The sequence below is a fragment of the Chelonus insularis genome, unplaced genomic scaffold, assembly GCF_013357705.1.
Source record: "Chelonus insularis isolate UGA/USDA-ARS -01 unplaced genomic scaffold, ASM1335770v1 contig_279_pilon, whole genome shotgun sequence".
NCBI lineage: Eukaryota > Metazoa > Arthropoda > Insecta > Hymenoptera > Braconidae > Chelonus > Chelonus insularis.
This window is the reverse complement of record NW_023276463.1, coordinates 106,947-126,617: the sequence shown is the minus strand read 5'-3', so window position 1 is coordinate 126,617 and position 19,671 is coordinate 106,947. Positions and strand designations below refer to the sequence as shown.

General features: G+C 28.4%; 1 protein-coding gene across 2 annotated transcripts in view; it reads right to left on the bottom strand.

The window, feature by feature from the left end:
- Positions 1–4,871: 4,871 nt before the first annotated feature.
- Positions 4,872–19,671, bottom strand: part of LOC118065245 (alkaline phosphatase-like) — a 111,175-nt gene continuing 96,375 nt past the window's right edge. For both annotated transcript variants that reach the window (XM_035080417.1, XM_035080415.1), the window contains exons 4-9: positions 18,668–18,846; positions 17,585–17,786; positions 16,298–16,438; positions 13,295–13,489; positions 6,481–6,602; positions 4,872–6,330 (exon numbers count right to left, since the gene is read on the bottom strand). In XM_035080417.1, the coding sequence (XP_034936308.1) occupies positions 5,953–6,330; positions 6,481–6,602; positions 13,295–13,489; positions 16,298–16,438; positions 17,585–17,786; positions 18,668–18,846 (1,217 nt within the window). In that variant the 3' untranslated portion in view covers positions 4,872–5,952. The remainder of the gene's footprint in view (positions 6,331–6,480; positions 6,603–13,294; positions 13,490–16,297; positions 16,439–17,584; positions 17,787–18,667; positions 18,847–19,671) is intronic.

Genomic DNA, 19,671 nt, shown 5'->3' with positions numbered 1-19,671 from the left:
CAACAGCAGAAAATTGGGTTTAAATGAATTGATTATTGAATGAAAAAAGTTATCATCAATTATATGAGTATGAAGGCATAAAAGGAAATAATGAATCAATGGTGATATCATTTAAAATGTTTCAATTGATGACTGACTGATTTTAAACTGTTATTGACTCTTTAACAACACAAGTTAATCACATCCCCACTCTCTAAATAATCCAAGTCAATTATGTTACAAATTTAATTATTATATTGAAATATAATTGAATTTTGTGATACAAGAATTTATTTTCAGAGCAACTAAACAATCGTCATTTTGTCTTAGGAATACTACACATTTACTCTTAATTATCTCTAATCACGCTGTACAATTATAATTAATGTTTAATTATTCTATAAATGAAGCGGAAAAAGGACAGTTTTTTTTAAAAATTCAACTTCTTTTTTTAAATATTGGGTTAATATGTATTCAATAATATAATATTGCAATATATAATATTTCATCATTAAACTAATAACAATTTGAATCTTTTGTTAGAAATAAAAATTTTAATTCTAATTTTTAAAAAATATAAAATAAAGAACAAAAAAAAATTCACGTTTGTCAAATAATTTTTTTTCAAATCAAATTGATTTCCATTTTTAATATTGAATTTCAGTTTTCAGTTTATTCTACACAAGAGATATTTTTTTTTACATCCATTCCATAATAAGTTAAAAATAGAAACAAAACGCTGTATTTTTGAAAAACAAGAAATAAAAACTTGGAAGTAAACTAGAAAACTTCATTTTATCTAGGTTTTTATTTTCAATTTGTTGATTTAATAACTCAACTTTTGTTCTGATGATGATCTTATTCAAGTCTAACTAAAATCTTACACACGTTTATCATCTATATTTAAAATATATTCAACCAAGTCTATTAGTAGAAAAATTTGGCTTATAAATGGTCAATAATTCATAAATGACCAAATGTGGAGATACATCTGGAAGTTGACCAAGGTCTACTCTTAGAAATATCTTGAAATATTCAAGAGGTTTTAGTAGCATCAGAATATATCGTTCAGAAGCATAAACTATCAATGTTGCATCAGTGTCCAGAGTTCAAGTTTGTATTATTCAGGAAAAATTGGTTAGATTTATCTAGAACCAAATATATTAATATCTTTAGGTTTCTAGTTTTGATGTCAGCTTGATGTAATCCAGACACTTTAAACCTACTTTAGAGAGACTATATTTAATTCTGTTAGATCTAATTTCATCAGATTGAGTTCATTTATAAGAATGATTAGGTCAAGTCAAATACAATAAGGTCAAATTGAGCAAGAAACTGCATTTACTCTAAACTAATCTAAAGAATATTGAGTTTTTCTAAACTTAAACTATCAACCATAATCTGATTTAGTCCCAAAGAGTTTAAGCTTTTTGAAATAATATTTAAGATAACATAAATACATAGTTGGAGGTACAATGGAAGTAAAAAGATTACAATAACGTTTGCTTCTGACATTTATTTAGAAATTCATGCTCTCTGATCTAGTTGGGCTTATCCTTTCGGAGTCTGGTTCTAATGATTCAGTACCACCTGGAGGATTAACTATTGTTAGTATTGTATATGGCTTTACCAATTCGTTGATTAGAATAACTCATTCTGAGATAATAACAATTACTAGAGTAATTATTTTCAGTAATTACAATTCATTTTATTCTCGTTCACAAAATAACAAAGTTATTAAAATATCCTTGGAAAAGGAAGATTTAATCATTTTCTATCAATTGACATTAAACATCATAATATTGAATATCATCATCAACAATTCATAAGTCTTCTCAATTTTAAGATAAGATGACACCTAGAAGTCGATGAAATCCAGCTGAACAGAAATGTTTTTATAGTAAATTGAATATAAAAATTTTTTTTTAATTAACAAAAATGTTGAAGTGTAGTACAAATTCAAATGTATTATTATTTCTATTTTCTTATCGATTTCCTATAATGAAGGTATTGATAAATAAATAATGTATGCAGGTTGAGATATAAATCTTTATTGAGTAATGAGTTCTATGAAGACTAGATTCACTTTGATAATACTGCCAAGAGTACTTTGAACACTGTCTTTTGAAAGATGTTCGTTTTGTCTCAAACATCTATCGATTTTTCTTCGTTCAACAGTAGCTGTCGAGTCATGTCCTTCGCGGGATCGAGTTCTCTTTCTTTGCTACTAGGATTTTCGCGTCCAAACGATTCTCTTGCCTGCCAATTTTCAAGAGATTTTCTTTTTTCTCTTTTTCGCCACTTCCAAATCCTCATCAATTTTCATCGCACTTAGTCCTTTTAGACTAAAAAAAATACTCAGAAGTTATTTTAAATTATTGAGTGAAATTTTTTATTTAATGCTTTTAATAATAAAACATACCTTTATAATTATATTGATAAGAATAGAATAAATGGATAATGAGTGATCTGACACGATCGAGCGAAAATCAATGTACCGGAACAAAATCAAGTAGAAACCCCAGTGTTTGGTCAGACACTTCGTACTTTAATGTTTGAAAAATTTTATTAATTGAATATAAAGATGGTTTTCATACATAAGAAATAATGATTGATAAAAATAACTGACAACAAATATTTAATTGACTTTTGAATTGTTGCAACAAAGTTGTCAGAAATACCGTGTGCGTTCCAATTGATTGAAAATGAAATTTCTCTGTCACTTCCAGATCCTTTTGAAGTATCAAAATACTTTCAAAGAAAGAGCTTAAGCGTATTTTCTAGTACCAATTGACTGTCTAGTACAAAAGCTAGGAAATATTGCATAAAAGTCATCATGCAATTGCGCCAAATACTTATCATGAAACTACAAATCCAAATGCGTTTAGCATTTAAACACTTTAATGTTTCTTTATTACTAAATACTTTAAGTGTAGTATTATTATTAAACTCTTAAAACTTTCGTAAAATGATATATCAATTTGTTTATTTATTTTATCAACTTATTATTCTAAATTCATCAATAGTCAGTTAAAAAGCTGTGAACAAAAATGTTTTCCCGTAGACAACTTTTTTCTTTCCACTTATGTTTTCTTATTAAATCTTTAATTCATCAGAATTTCGCATTCTTACAAACTTTTTATACTTATTCCAAAAACTCGAGATTTCTTATTCTTCATCCTCTGCATTTCATTGAATTGATTCTTATCTGCTTGAGTAGTGTCCTAAAAGCTCGGTTGTTTAATCATTTCAATTTCTAGTATCCCAAATAAAAAAAAAAAACACTGCAAATTCAAGTGTTTAGAAATTGAACACTTAAAGTGTTTACATTGTTAAATGGCATAAACAAACTATAGCAATTTTGTTGACGAATTTTGAACGATTCTTTCCGTTGACCAAAATACTCTAGTTTGTTTATGGTATTCAACATTGTAAACACTTTAAGCGTTTTATTACTAAACACCTTAATTTTCCCGGATTCCTAGTGTAGACATATAAAAAAACACGTACTTCTTAACATTGATAAGCATTTTAATTGTTAAATCCTATTTATGAATTTGGATGGACATATGAAGTTAGCCAATAGTCGAAAGAAATAGTGAACAAAGCTAAATATAAGGATATTTGAATACGAGATTGGTTTTTAGATTGAGTCAACAAATTTAAATAAATTCATGAGTTATTCTTGAACCAAATGAAAAAGAAATTAATTTATAATCTCGGAAGACCTTGACGATTTTACTTATCAAGTCAGAGATGTTCTTTCTAGGTTAGAAACAATTCTCGCACGTTTGCAACCTTGTATTTGCTTGGCTAGCACGTGAAACTTTTTCTACCAACTCTGCGGCTTCCCTTTCTTTGTTCTGCGGATATTGAAGTAAATTTAATTTGTCTGATCATGCGCCTCAAATTTAATTTACTAAGTTCCTGGATATGAATTCCGGAAAAGATTTTAAATGGCGTCAAATTAAATTGATTGTCTTCACTAAGACTGTACAATTTCCGTGGTTTCTCGAGATTCTCGCAAATTCCCGCCAAGTAAACTGTCTACATAGATAACTTTCTTGGTAGTAAACAATAAACTTCCAAGAAGTAATCAGCTGAAAGTTAAATACGTAACGATCGAAGATTAAATTCATAACTAGTTAATGATGCAAAAATATTTTATTCATCATTTCTAAAGATTACAAGTAAGTAATTAAATTATTTAAATGGTTGAAAAAAAATTATAAGATATTTATAATTAAATAAATATATTTTATAAATACATGTTAAAATTTAAAATAGTATAAAACATTTGTTAAAATGTTGTCGATGAATTTTTCATAAACAAAAAGCTGTTTTATTCATGCATTGAAACCCAATTCTATTTGCTGCACTTTTAGTACATGTTCAAAGTTTCCTTCGCATGTTGAAAGAAATCAGCTAAAACAAGGAATAAATAGATGCCAAAAAAATAACCTGTTTAACGTTAAAAATAAGCTCCAATTATTTTTATTTAATTTTCTTTGAGAACATTTTTTTAGTTAGTAATATTTATTTATATCGGAAAACAAAGATGAATAGTGTAAGTGCAATAATCGTGAAATAATTCTTCATTCCATCTGGCTGTGTAAAGACCATAAGTTAACTGGTACCTTGCTCCTTTGTGATGACATCAAAAAATTCAACTTGTGTCTTGTTATGTCAAGTTCCCATTCATATCATCATGGATTTCTTCTAAATTGGACAATCAATACTAGACATTTACCAAAAATGTCCTATTCGATTTTCTTTTGTATTAAAAAATCAAAACAAGTTTCAATATTCGACATTTTATTTTTTTATGAAACGATAGTTTACATTTATATATATTTATATAGATCTATATAATAATATAATAAATTCCATTCACAATAATTCCTCTTGTTCGTATTATTTACACATATAAATAAATTAAACGAAAGTCATCAAATATGACATTTCTGATTCTTAAATCATATTCAATTACTTTCTTTTAATCGTTTGCATTAATCGTGTGTGATCAATCATATATCGAACTTAGTTATCAAATATTTTTGAGTGAATTTCTTCATCATCTCACAACATACCATTAATTGAAATCAATATTCATGCTTCTATTTAGGTGAATTACAAAATAAATGGTTGTGAGTGTAGTATGTAAGTGCAAAACTTTAGTTTAATATCTTTCTATTTCTTATCTAGTACAGTTCCATTTTTTTGCAATAATGTTGAAAATAGTCTATTTTATTTTCAATTATTTTTAACTAATTAAATAAATAAAAAATCACAATAAATATTTTAATTAATCAAAAACTTTTTAAATAAAAAAATAAAGTAAATTTGTAGATAAAAGTTATTTTTTTTATCATTATTGATAGAATTTATTGAATAAATAAATAATAACAATACTTTCTAGACTGTTTTCAACATGAAAAATGCATTAGATAATAATTTACACAAATTTTCAATTTTTGAAATAGTTGAAACAATTCCCTCAATTTTCTTTTCATAGATAAAATGAAATCCCATATCACAATTGTGAGAGATTTTCACACTGACAATGTTAACCAAAGATTCTTCACTATCAATAGTCTTTATGCACCACTATCAAAGTTCACATTCCAAGACCTTGAGTCGACAGAAGCACGAATAACTGGAATATTGAACTCAGTCTTTGGAGTTGAAGCAAGGTATTTCCTTCAAGTAATAACAAGTCCGATTTATCGTAAGTTATATCCGCAAACTTTAGCTTCAAATTTTTCAACGGCTGTGATCTGCCAAATTTTCTGTCGACACTTGAAGAGATTTTTCGTAACCATTTATTATTTCTTGAGAAATTTTATTTATCACTTGTCTAAAATACTTTATACAAATATCTCGCATGAGCTCCTGAAACTTTATCGAATCCCATGGCTCTGAAGATATCAATTCTGTAGGAGAATGAGGCAAAATATCTACATCTCTTAGATATTAACTCCCTGAGGAGAAGCTTAGCGAGATAAGAAGAAAGAGGAGAAGAATTGAGAGAGAAGAAACGATGGAGCAGTTATTTGGTTTTAAGGGTGGATTTCTTGCTTGATCATTCATCACATCGCTCGATATAGCAGCACTGTTGGGTTCAGCTGATGGGCAACTTATTGGCGCGACTATAGTCTCGTTAATCGTGAGATTGAGGTCGAAAGAGCATCGATTTGCATACCGTCCAAAGCATGCAGCGTAAGCAATAGCATGAGGAATGTAGCTTTGATCAAAACTTCCAGAGAATAAAACACTTGCTAGTGGACCAATTGCAAATACTGGAACATCTTCACCACCATGTGTTGCCCAAGTTCTCGGCACCCCTGCAGTCTGTAAAGGATTCAATTTAAGTCAGAACTTCTAAGTCAGGTTTATTGTGGATTTTCCGGCTTTACGGAATTTATTTGGGTCATTTAAAATAGGATTATCGTGCCTGGTATATTTTAATGAATCGATAGAGAGACTGGAATGTCTATTTACCTGAATGGAATCCTTTCCAGCTTCTCGCATGACAGATCGTGGCTCCGTGTGACCTGGGCCATTGCTATACAACAGAGTCGTATATGGTTTTCCATCCACGTCTGACTTTTTGCTGTCGGATCCTACACAACCAGACAAATTCAATGAGAATATCAAACAAAATGACGCCGATTTATTTTATTCTGTTGTTCTATTATTTTTCATTGAATAACAACTTTTTATAATATATTTTGCAGTATTATTTTTATGTAATCCTATTTACGAATCTAGATTAGCAAATAAAGGTAATCAATAATAGAAATCCTATTTATTACTTTACATGAATAAATGAAGTTAGCCAATAATCGAAATATATCAAAAAGTGAATGATAAAGTACGCGCTGATGATTAGATGATAATTTAAATATTTTAACCAATAAGGAAAAAATCACTCACTTTTTCGATATATATCGATTATTGACTAACTTCATATGTTCGTCGAAATTCATAAATAGGAGAATATATATTCTACCATTAGTTAATTGTAAATGTTTTGTTTTGTTTAAACAATAGACAAATCATGAAATAATTTTTCAAGTTCCTTCAATCAAAAATTTTTAATTCTCATTTTTTTCCGATTTTCTATTGTTATTGAAGGATTAAACTACACATATTTGAGTACAGATCAATATAAAAAATAATCCAATAGTCATATCAATATTGTTTTATTCAAAATATCATCATCAAGGAATTCATCAAATTTAAAATGTAAGGTAATGCAATATTTTCAAAAAATTATAAAAATTCTATTATAAGAATAATTAATCGTAAATATATTTCTTTATGAACAAAAGAACACATGGTTAACAAAAATAAAGCTATATCTTAAAATTTAAATAAATTAATTAGAAAATTCTTCATAAAAGCTAGAAATAAATAAAGTTTTGCAGACGATGATGACAGAATACTAAGGAACGTTGGTATTAGGTTATTAGCATAAATAAGATATTCAAAGTAAATGAGAATTGCGATAATTATTACAAATGCAATCACTCGACTAAGATCTATAAGGAAAAAAGAAGAGAAATTCTTGCAGACATAAACAAGTGTTGGCGAGAGAATTAAACAACTTGAAGAAAAAAAAAGCACAGAAAGGGATGGAATGAAAAGGAGTAAGCGAATGAAATGACACGGATGTTGTGGCAGAGAATGCAAAAGAATGGGGTTCCACGTCAGAGAAATGGAGATGCCGATGTTTTATTCAGGTGTCGACTGTTTTCTCATACTCTCTTATAGTCACATGCATCTATTTCTACCTTCTAGGTACAATTGTTGCCAAGCTGTCTAGCTCTTTTTAACAATGCATAATTTAACAGTTCGTTTACGCAAGTGTATTGTGTACTGTTTTATTACTTCGATGATTTATTATTTTTTTCCTTTTTTCATATACTGGTTATTATTCATTTATAAATTTCTTTATTTTCTTTCAGATTTCACGAATTGAAAGGAGATATTTAGAAAAGTATTATAATTAATTCATTGAAAATAGTAGATTGTTAAACGAGGGAGAAAAATACAATATTTCGATCTGGGTGTAAATTAAAATTTGTTGTTTGTTTTAAGGTTGGAAAAGTTACGCTCTCTCTCTCTCTCTCTCTCTCTCTCTCGCTGAGACAAAAATCGCCTGGGAAAGTGCATTATAGTTACTTCATTAATTGATTTTTATTTAAAATAGCTAGTATAAAATTCTATAATCTTTTGTTAGTAAAATCCAACCATTATTATTCTGTGTTATTATTTTCTATACACAATACTAGAGATACATTATCATTCAAAATATACAAAAATATTTTTCATTATCTCAACGATTTAATGAATAATAATAATAGAAATATCATTCAATTATGCTTGGTCTTCCTTTCAATTCGATTAAATGACTAATAGAATCTTCATTATTTCCAATATTATATTTAATACATCAAGACATAATATAATAAAAAACTGTTCAATTTATTATAAATCATCTTCAATAACGTTCAATTATAAAAATTTTATTCATCATATAAACCAGTAATTCATTCTGCGAATACAAATGACATGAATAATAATGTTTCCCATTCTGACATGGAGCTTTTAAATAGATATCTGCCATATTTTCAACATTATTTTCAGATTTCAAGTCATCAATTTCTCATTTAATATTTATATAATTTCAAACTATTCTGATTGTTCACTCAACATTGTACAGCTTTTTTTTTTAACAAAAAAAGCCTAAACTAAAATATGATACATTTTTCAACGAAATCTTTTTATATTTCCTGATAGCATTGATGTCTATTTTAAATCCATTTCACACTTGAAAAAGTATTTATATAAAAATTACTCTCGTTATTGAGCACGATAATCAGTAGACTTTTTACATGATGTTTTTGTTCATGCAAAAGTAAGAAAAGATGAGCATAAAGGTTCATCAAGTTGCAGAGGGATTTCAGTGAAGCTCCAGGGTATTCGTGTTTGTATCAAAATCTCAACGATCCTCTCAACTCACTCGTAATCCGCCAATTTGACGGATAATCGTGCTCACTCTGTATCACGCGATCCGCCTATGAGCTCTATCAAAGCCTTTGGTAGAATAGCGCATGCTAGGTGAGATACTGATTTACCAAAATCTAATTCAACTATCGTTCAATGGTATTTATACTATTGATATTCCATTTGGTCACCAACGGAAATAAATCCAACCATATGTGATCAGACGATTTGTCTGGCACATCACGTAAGTGAAAGAGGTGATTTTGGAGGATATTTTCTATTGAACATTGGCTGTTGATATGAAAATGGTCTTCTTGTTTAGAATGTGGGAATTTATATGTATATAGCACGGCAGAGATTCCACCAGGCAAGTGAGAAGACGTAGGTCACATGGGACAATAGAGTTGCTCAAGTTTCCTGTCCGTGGTGAACCCTCTTCACATTCCGCTTGGCATTACAGTGGTTTTTTTCTTTCTTGCTGTGAGACAAAAAGCAATTAAAAGAAGATAATCATTTTGAAAGGAGAAATTACCTCTGGGTAAATCTTTAGTTGGAGATTTTTTTTTTAAAAAAGATCAATGATTTTTTTAGAAGTATTCGACAATGATAGATAATTTTGACTCGATTGCTTATTTACCTTTGTTTTTATTAAATATTCTTCCTTTATTAAACAGACATGTCCAACATCACTTTAACTCTGTCCAGTTTACGTTCTTATATTCAATATCAAAATCTCATCTCACCAGGAATCAGATAGAACATCTATTTGGTGTAAATCCAACTGGACCATGTTTTATTCGAGCAGTGTGCCTTTTATCCTCTTGTGTGAGATTGTATTTGATTCCATCCTATCGTGATTTTGATACCTTATCAACACTCTTCTACGAATTGGCCTATTTATTTCCTAAAAGATCTGGTGTTATTTCTTGAAATACATTCTTAATCCATTATTTGTAATTATTTCATTTTAAATAAGTTATTTTGTATTAATCATGATAGAATATCATGCACTTCCAATGTTTTAGCAAAATTAATTTACATAAACTGAAATTTTATGCATATGAATTTCAATGGTCGTGATCAATTATTTCTGTTATAAGTTGTACTCATTCATTACAAATTTGTATTTATTTTTCAAATCAACTACTTGTGAGGGTGAATATTATCATTTATTTATTCAAATTATATGCTTGGTTCATTTTAAGAGAACTTTTATATATTATTCTGAATGCTATTTGATATCATTATTCCAATGTGATATAAAATATTGTAATGTTTGACAAAATTAACCATTTTTATGATCAGATGAGCTCTTCAAATGAATGATAACTTCAAATTAAATTGAGTCATAATATGTTTTGATAGAATTTTAGTTACTATGCTCATAGACACTTAAATACAGTTCAGATATCTATCAAGAATCATTCAAAATTTTCAGAGATTTGTGTTAATATTTATTCAGTGTATTTGCACAATTTAAAATTTGAAAAATTTTCAATAATCCTTTTGGCAATATTTTATTTGCAACTTCTATAAAAGTAAACCTATCTTTTTGACCTAGCAGAAGTAAGTCTATATTGAATAAGTTAAAAACTATAAATTTTGTTGATCTCCATGATAACTTGTTTTCCAACTATTGAATATCTTCAGTCATTCACCATCCAAGTAATTCATGATAACTAATTATAATCTCCCAATTAGTCTTCTTACTCCAAAAATCATCACTTTGAGCTAAGATACTTAAAAGCATTAGATTTCCAGTCTGTTCATTTCATTTTATTTTTTGCAAATGCTTTTTTTACTTCGTTTCCTCTTAATTACTCGTTCAATTAAAAGCTCTATCTCGGAAATTTCACATTGAACAATGTTGACCAAGTAAATTCACCAGACCAATCCCGGTGGGCAACACGACCAAGTTTTCAAGTATCCTCGACTGGTGACCAAGTTAATTTTCAGCAAGTAAGCGGCTTCACGTGCTCTTACATCCATTGAACGCGCGCAGTCTTGCTAAATGTAATTTACCGGCTCCAGAAGATGCCACAAGACATGAAGCTTCCAGGTTTGCTTAGACCACTTTCAAAACTTACTCTTCCATTTCTCTCTTTTCGCCTTCTCCTATCGTTAATCTCGCATCCTTTCAGCTTGACCCACTGCCCACTAACGTTAGCCATTCTCTAGAAATCCAACATCCATTATTTCAAGTAAACTCCCTTTCTAACTTTACTGCATTCTTTACTTTATATCCTATCCTGCCTTTTGATGCTAAAGTGAGCAAGTATGTGAATTTATTAAGCTCCACAGAAAATATCCGATTAGATATGAAGGAAAATGTTCTCTGGGTTCATTAAATGTTTTCCATTGTGAAAACAGATGTTATATTTTCAAGTCCCTTATTATGTAGATAGTTTTATAAAAACATTTCCAAACAAATGAATACAAATTACCTTGATTTTATGTTGGAAGTGAATTTACAATATAACCAGAAGCTTAGTAAATGTATTTAATGTCAACATCCTACAAAGGTACAATTATTCTCATTTCATTCATAAACAATAGATTCAATCATTAATGACATGAATATACAAAACAACTTTTTAAATATATTCTAAATCTCATTTCATTCAAGAAATAAACATTCATTTTCCAGTCTCTCTGATAGAAATTTACTACTTTAATTATGTCATAAATGTCACTATCTTTTTTAGAATGTAATTCAATATGGAGAAACGAGGATGTTCATTGCTTCACTAAATCTGAATGTATCGAATCTGATTGTACTCAATCTTAATTTCTGATCAGTACTTTGGACGCAATTAGTCACTGTATAATTCACATCGAGTCCTTTTCATAATGGTTTCAGTCCTAGAGTTCTGATTGTGATTAATTACATGGATCTTGATGCTTTGAGAGCTATCATCTAATATAACTAGATGACCTGAAATTTTAATTTTTTCTGCTGATTCTCGGACATGGAACAATGTAAATTAATTTTTATTGCATATATAAATGCAATTATGTACATTTTCATTGTACTAGTTTAACTAAATTAAATTATTTCTGTAGTTAATGAGATTAAACAAATTTAAATTTAATATTTCATTGCAGCTATCAGCTTATTGTATATTTTAAAGTTCTTGATAATTAATAAGTTATTTGAATTGTAAAAAAAATATTTTATAATCCACGAATTAATATCTTGGTGAAATTAAAATGAACCTTTGAGTGATAATAAACTACTTCAAACTATAATCAGATGAAATCAATAATATATTTAATGTTATTTTTGATGTATGAGTAATTAGGTCGTCCTTAGAGTAACTCAACAGTTTTGTAATGAATCAGTCTGAAAGATAAAGTCGGTTTGTAAACAAGAGAGCTGTTGGTTAGCGATCGTTCTATTGAATAACTGTAATTTCCATTTTTCTATTAATCATTATATTCTACTTGTTAATGTTCCATGTGTAATCTAAAGTTTATTTAACGCTTTATTCAACTATTCCTTCACCTTCCACATTAACCTTAACAGTTATCACTCTACAAAATTAGCTATATTGTTAAATCAGTCCAAATATGAAGGATTGCTCTTTTAACTTGAAACAGTAACAAACAATTTAGGTCATCATGGTACTAGTCAATACAAAGAACCAACATTTTCTAGACTTTATGAAATTTTTCCATAGAGAATGCTGAATAAGAAATATTCAACTTAAGGAAATGCAACAATTCGTTCGTTAGACCACAGAGACATGACTTGACCGAACAGAATTTTCAATCCTCTTGCTACGAATGCTCTAAAACCTTTAAACGTTGGATATTCATGTAGATTTATGCAGATGCATACGGTGGAACCTCGCGTCTTTCTTATCGGATTCCGACAATTTCACCAGGGAATAAGCGAGATCCTCACTCGTTTTCTCAATCTAAAATCTACCATAAAATTTTTAAAGCTCTGAATAAAGAAAAAGCATTACATGAGGAAAGGAAAAAGCAAAATTTAAAAATAAAAAGGTAAAAAAAAAGTAGCAAACATTCTATCAGTGGTGTAGATAAAAATAATATTTCAATTTGATCACTTCCTAATAGTTATAGGAAAATATTATCATAAGTTGGTCAGATATTCTGGCCAGCTTTTCTTCTAGATATTATCAAAATCCTACGCTCGTAGTCGTTATACAATAAGACATTGGGATAAGCGTTACGACACTGAGGATAAGATTGAACTTTAGTGAATCGCGAAATGGCAAACGTATACGAGCTGTGCTGAAGGAGAATCACAAGAGTAAAGAGAATAAGAGATGCTGACCGAAGATTGGGTTACCCCGGATTGTAGCTAGACCACCAAGAGTCAATACGTGGGAGTGGTCAGCCGTAACTATTAGAAGCGTCTCTGAAAGGTCAACTTCATCCATGACTGCTCGTACTGCCTCCTCCATTGCCAACGTCTCATCTAACGCTCTGTAAGCGTTATTATAATGATGCGCATGGTCTATTCTTCCCCCTGAAATGATCAAAGAATTGCTTACTTATTTATTTATAGACCATAGACCTATAAATTATGATCAATTTCAATATGATGGCTTGCTAAGTCAACATTCTTTTTTTATTTTCATTCATAATTTTGTACTATTCATTTTTTAATCAATAGTTCAATTTATTGCATGCATTATTCAATTGATTAATACAGTGATATAATGAATATGAAGATAATTTGAGTATTATTTATGGAAATATTCAAATTAATATTCAACTTGATTTTTTATCTTTTAAGTTTTTTATTAGAAAAATGACTTCATTTGCATATCTGTTTAAATTAATAATTCATTCATGCATGTATATTAGTTGCATAGAATAAAAAAAAAATTTTTACATTGAAAAACTCTCACTCATGTTTCAATATCCAGGAAGAGATCATTTTTTATGAATAATTCTTTAATTTTTTTTAGAGTTGCTTGTTCATCAATAATATTTCAAGTGATAAAATAATGAATTGTATTTTTTTATTCCCATTGATTAATTATTAACAATGTGATACATAATTCATTCTATAAGCAATATTAGACATAATCAGTTTATCATTTGAACATAAAAACAAATTTTGATTGACTTAAATGTTTTATACACTTTAATTAATTTGATCTAATTACAAAATTAATGAAAAATATAATTAGTTGCTTTTTGATTTTTAAAAGTCTGGAAAGAAATTTCAAACATAGCAAGTAATCATGTATTGAAATTAACTGGTTAATATGAGCTTGTCAAGTTGAGCAGTTATTAGTACTAACATTAAATAAAGTCACCATTAAAATTGCTACAAATTTTTTATTGACTGAAAGAAAAAGAGCTTTTTCAGGACAGGCTTATTATCATGACTTTTACTGGGCTTTAGTGTATGAAAAAAAGAACTTTTCAGAGAGTTTGAGTATTACTCTTTACTCTAAGCTAAACTTTTACCTTGTATTCAAGCCAAATTTTCTTCTAGCAGGTCACTGAAACTCTGTATGGTACTAAGATAACGTTAAAATGTTTTCGATAACAAGCTCCTACAAATTTTCAAACTTTCCCCATCTTTCTTTATTATTTATATAGCTCTTTTCGCTGAGAGATTAAGTATTCGAAATTTATAAATTTATATAATTGTTATATTATAATTGAAGATCAATATTAAACATTTTTTTCTTTTTTTATATAATTATTAACTACAGTTCTTTGTAATCTTTCCACGTGTACTCTTTGAGCCAACCATATTGTATTTCTTATTTTCTTTTGTGTTCATTAAGGTATGCAGGACTCGTATTACCATTTTATATTTTATTTTTTTCATTGTTAAATATTTTTTTATATTGTTATTTGTTGCTCAATGACCTCCGACACCTGTTGTTTCATTTTTATAGATATATTTTTTTTTATTTTTACTCTGCCCGAATGTCTTGTATGACCCTGTAATAAGTTCATACTGTTGGATCTTTAATAATAATAAATCAATCAATCAATAATATTAATGATAAAATGAATATTCAAAAAATTTTTATATATATTAGATGAGATAGGACAGAATCGGAGAGTACTTGATCAAAAATGTAATCAGATTAGATCAAATCTATGTCACGTCGAGGTACTTTTACCAAATCAATGTCGAAAATGAATAACTGACTGGGCGAATTGGGAATTGAGCTACTTTCTTTCTACTTCAGTATTACATTGCCATTTATTTTTTTTTTTCGTTTCATGATGCGACCGAATTCGAAAAACCATGTTGAATACCAATAGATATTGAAGTTAGTAATGTAAGTGTTGTTGAACTTTTTGAAATTAATTGACCTGTAGTATTTGAATACTAGCTTTACTAGTTATTGATAAAATTCGATAATTTGGTCTGTCATGAAGTGAAAAAAAATCATTGATTTAACATGATACTAATTGATAGTAAAAAACAAAATAATTCAAGTTGTTTTATTGAAAAAATTTATCCAACTTTTATTTTATCTTCAAATTAATGTAAGTAAATACCTTAATGACAGTTATTTTATTAGAATTTACGAAGATCTAGGAGCTTATTTTATCAAAGTAATTTAACGTGAGACATTCATCAAGCTTATCAATAAAGACTCTGCTAAATATAAAATAAGCTATCAGCAAATTCCTATTAGATCAGGGATTTCACAAGATATAAGATGTAAGAATCTCTTCCTGATTATTATTAATCATCGATTAGCACTGTTATTTAATCATATTGAATGTATTTTATCTAAAAACCCATGGTTCTCATCAACATAGATGTACGTTTAGCTGTATTAAATAACGATAATTAATTTCAAGCATTGATGAAAAACATATGAAATATTTTATTTCTCTTTTAATGACTGACAGAAGTGAGTGAAGATGTTGGAGTAAGAGAAACAAATTGGTGAAGTTGATGAATAGAGTGAAGTTATTTCGCGATAAATTGATGGAGAGAATTGAAAGTTAGAGAATAGGTGTGTTTTGTTGTAGAGATAAATGAAGAATAGAAGTAGAAAGATGAGAAAGAGATAGATGAAAATCTTAGCTTTAGAAGTGTCGAACTCAGTCAAGTAACTGTAAGGACATTCAATTCATGCCAAGAATGCTTAGAGGGAAATTTAATCGGACAATTGACAACAACTGGATGGAATCATAGAAGAAGTAGAGTAAATGATTGTACGTAAAGTTGCAAAGAAGCTTTGAAAGTATAAGAAGTCGATGTATTTTCATTGTAACTTTTTCAATCTCCATTGACAATTGTTTTATTCCTGTGGGTGATTGCTTGAATACTTGATGTGACGTTTACCTTCAACAAACAAGAAGTAACCCTTGGAGTTTTTTTTCAGTATTCGTAATGCCTTGATCGTCATTTCAGTTAAAGATGGATCACCACTGCTTGATGTGTTACGATCAACGTCGAAGTCCATATGAGAGTAGGCAAATAAACCTGCAAATAAAATTCCGATTGATGTATAAGTACGTGTAAATTCAACTCTAGATGCAAAAAACGTCCACATGTAATACTAGGAATAATTAACAAGCTTTAACTACAGTGCACCAAAGTCCACAATTATCTCAACGTAAACTTTCTGTCTATATAAAACGAGTTAATTAAAATTTTTTTTCAAACAATTCTCTCTTTTCTTTTACTTTTTTTTTCGAATGAACAATAGTTATAAAAATGTATAAACTGTAATTAAATTTTATTGAAAGATTTAACTTAAGTTTTGAAGTGGAATAAAAAGAGGTTATTTTTATGTTTATGATTGAAATAGTGTTTCTAACCACATGACATCTCTGTTCACCAGAATTATTTATTTATATAAAATACATTTTGTCAGTTTAATTTAATGTCACTGTAAATTGTAGAAACTTTTTTTTTTCAAAACCAATAAGTGATGTTCAGCTTTAACTGAGAGTAGCAATTGGTACTCTTGTCAAGCTCACTTCTCCCTTTATCGTTCATACCAACTACTACTTTTACAAAATTATTACTTTTAGTTTGTTATTACAAATACCTTCAAGTTATTTCATTAATTAACTGTTCAATAATTTAATTAAAGTGAATTTTTTTATTACAAATGAAAAATAGAAAAATTATTTGAAATTATGATTTTAAAAGAATGGAAATAACTTAAATGTGAACTCAATGAAAAGTATCACAAGTATCTTTGACATTTACTTTGATTAGATATTTGTTCACAGAAAAAAAAACCTTTATTGTCACAATAGATCAGAAACGCGTGCTTGCTTTAACCTAAATCCAATCAAATCCACATAGAAATTCTTTTGATATCTTCAATAACAAAAGTAATATTGACATTTATCCAAATCGATCAGTTTTATTTAATTGAACTTGCATTTGTTGCATTGCAAACTAGTTTTGGTTTATTTGACAGCAGGAGTAAAATATCTTTGTACCATGAAAGCACATTTGACAAGTCTAAAAGAGGTACAGAACGAAATAAGAACTCTTCAATCTTCAAGAAATGATGAGATCAATAACGCATGACACGTATGTTTGACAGCAGGAAATAGAATCGTTTTACATTAAAAATTTTTTTGATATAAACCTTAGTATTTTATTCCATACCAAGTAAATAGTTGACTCTCGACGGATCCACTTCATCAAATTGTTCCTTGGAATAGACATACTTTGCCGTAGAGCTCTGGTGATATTTTGTCCACTCAGTAATTAGATTCCTGCCGTCCAGACGTCTGCCTTCTTTGTCTGGTTCTTCAGGATCTTGGGTCACTTTGGAGACGAAATGTCGTCTACCTCCTCCTAAGATTACCTGGAGGAATATATTTCATTTATTTTTTATTACTTAGGTATATTTAGAATTTAACTCTATAACTAATACTAAGATATCTACAATCCATCAACTTATAAGTTTTATACGTCAAAGAATTTTCTGGTATTATATTTGCTGTGCTAAAAGTTCAGATTCTCCATGATTATAGCATGATTCATTATCAAAGTCTTTTTCAGGAACTATCGTAATTTATAAGTTGTACAGCAACTTAGCATGACTTCTAAGTTAGACATGATAGACGTTGGTTTCTAGATGGACATTTGATAAGAAGCTGAATGTAAGTATTTGATTTTATACATTATACACTGATAAAACCTCTGACATGATCTAAATAGCATCGAGATAGCATTTAAAGTTGAACATGTAAATTATGATTCTATCTTCAGGAATTTGGCTTCGATTTATTTATATAAATAATAAAAAATAAAAATGCTGATGCATCAAAAAGGTATGATTTTATCATTGTATGTAATAGAGAGGATTTTTTATTTATTTTAAATTCAAAAAATGTGTTATATTATCTTTGTGTATACACATAAAATGAGAGATGCATCAAATTTAATATGTGGTTGTAGCAGAAGATAAATGTATTACGGCAACACAGGTGTTGTAGGTGCAGCATAAAGTAATTGTTTTGCAAACAAAATTTGCTTTTCAAAATTTCAAATAAAAAATAATTCCATTGTAATAACAGGTTACCGATCAGTTCCAGCATAATGATATTCTTTTAGATATAGACTTTTATTCTGAAAAAAAGCAAAAAATTTGAAATAAAACCTAGTCAACAGTGAAAAACTGGGATAAAGAAAAAAATGGTAAATAAAATAAATGAAATAAAAGGTAAGGAAACATATATTTACATTAATATTCTTCCCTGGTTCATCTTCAAGAAGTTGTCGTGCAATATCTTTGCATGATATTCGAGCTGCTGAAGGCACTTTAGCATCATCCTCCCAGTAGCGACTTGAAGCATGGGCATAAAGAGCTGCTGGCGTAGCGTGAGTAACCCTAGTTGTGGTAACGAGACCAGTTGATTTGCCTTCACAATAAAAAGGTTAAACCTTATTTCAGTTAAACAAATATTTACTTATTCAAATAAAAAAGAAAGATCAGATAAATTTATTGATAAAACATGGTGAATAAACACGATTTTAGTTCACTTTATCCGTTATTTTTTCAACTTTGTGTACATGAAACTAGCGAATATTTGAAACTCATTAAATATTATTAAATTTCATTAAAATTTTTTCATTTTTATCAATCATTAAAATAAATTGATAAAATTGAATCAACATTCATTGATCGAAATTTTTGAGATAGTTACTATTAATTAAAAATATTTGTTGAAAAAATTATTTAGAATGGACATGTTCAACAAATCAGCATCAAATTTCATTTCATAGATACTTTTATTAAGTTACTTCATGAGCATTCATTTGGTACAATGAATGATCAAAGCTAGTTCGAAGCTTGGTACCTAAATTATTCATTAGAATTAGAATAAATATTCTTGAAAATTTTTTTATTTAAAAAAATTTGTCTAAAATTGTGTTTCAATGGAAAACCAAAAGTTTGCCTTCTGATTAGATGCAAATATTAGAAAAGTCTTTTTCAAATATAGGACATTTTTATTCAATGAATCAATAAATATGCATTTATTAAAATAAAGTTTTTTTCTTTAATGTAACAATAGAAAAAATAATATTATCACATCTGACTTTAGCTGGAGATAATTCTCTCTTTTTTTTCCTTTTTTTTTTAATAACTGCGACACACATATCTACAAAATATTCGAAATTTTTCCAACTTTCATGAAAGTTTCTGTATTTCCGTTATTGATCAGACATAGTTTAGTACATAAGAA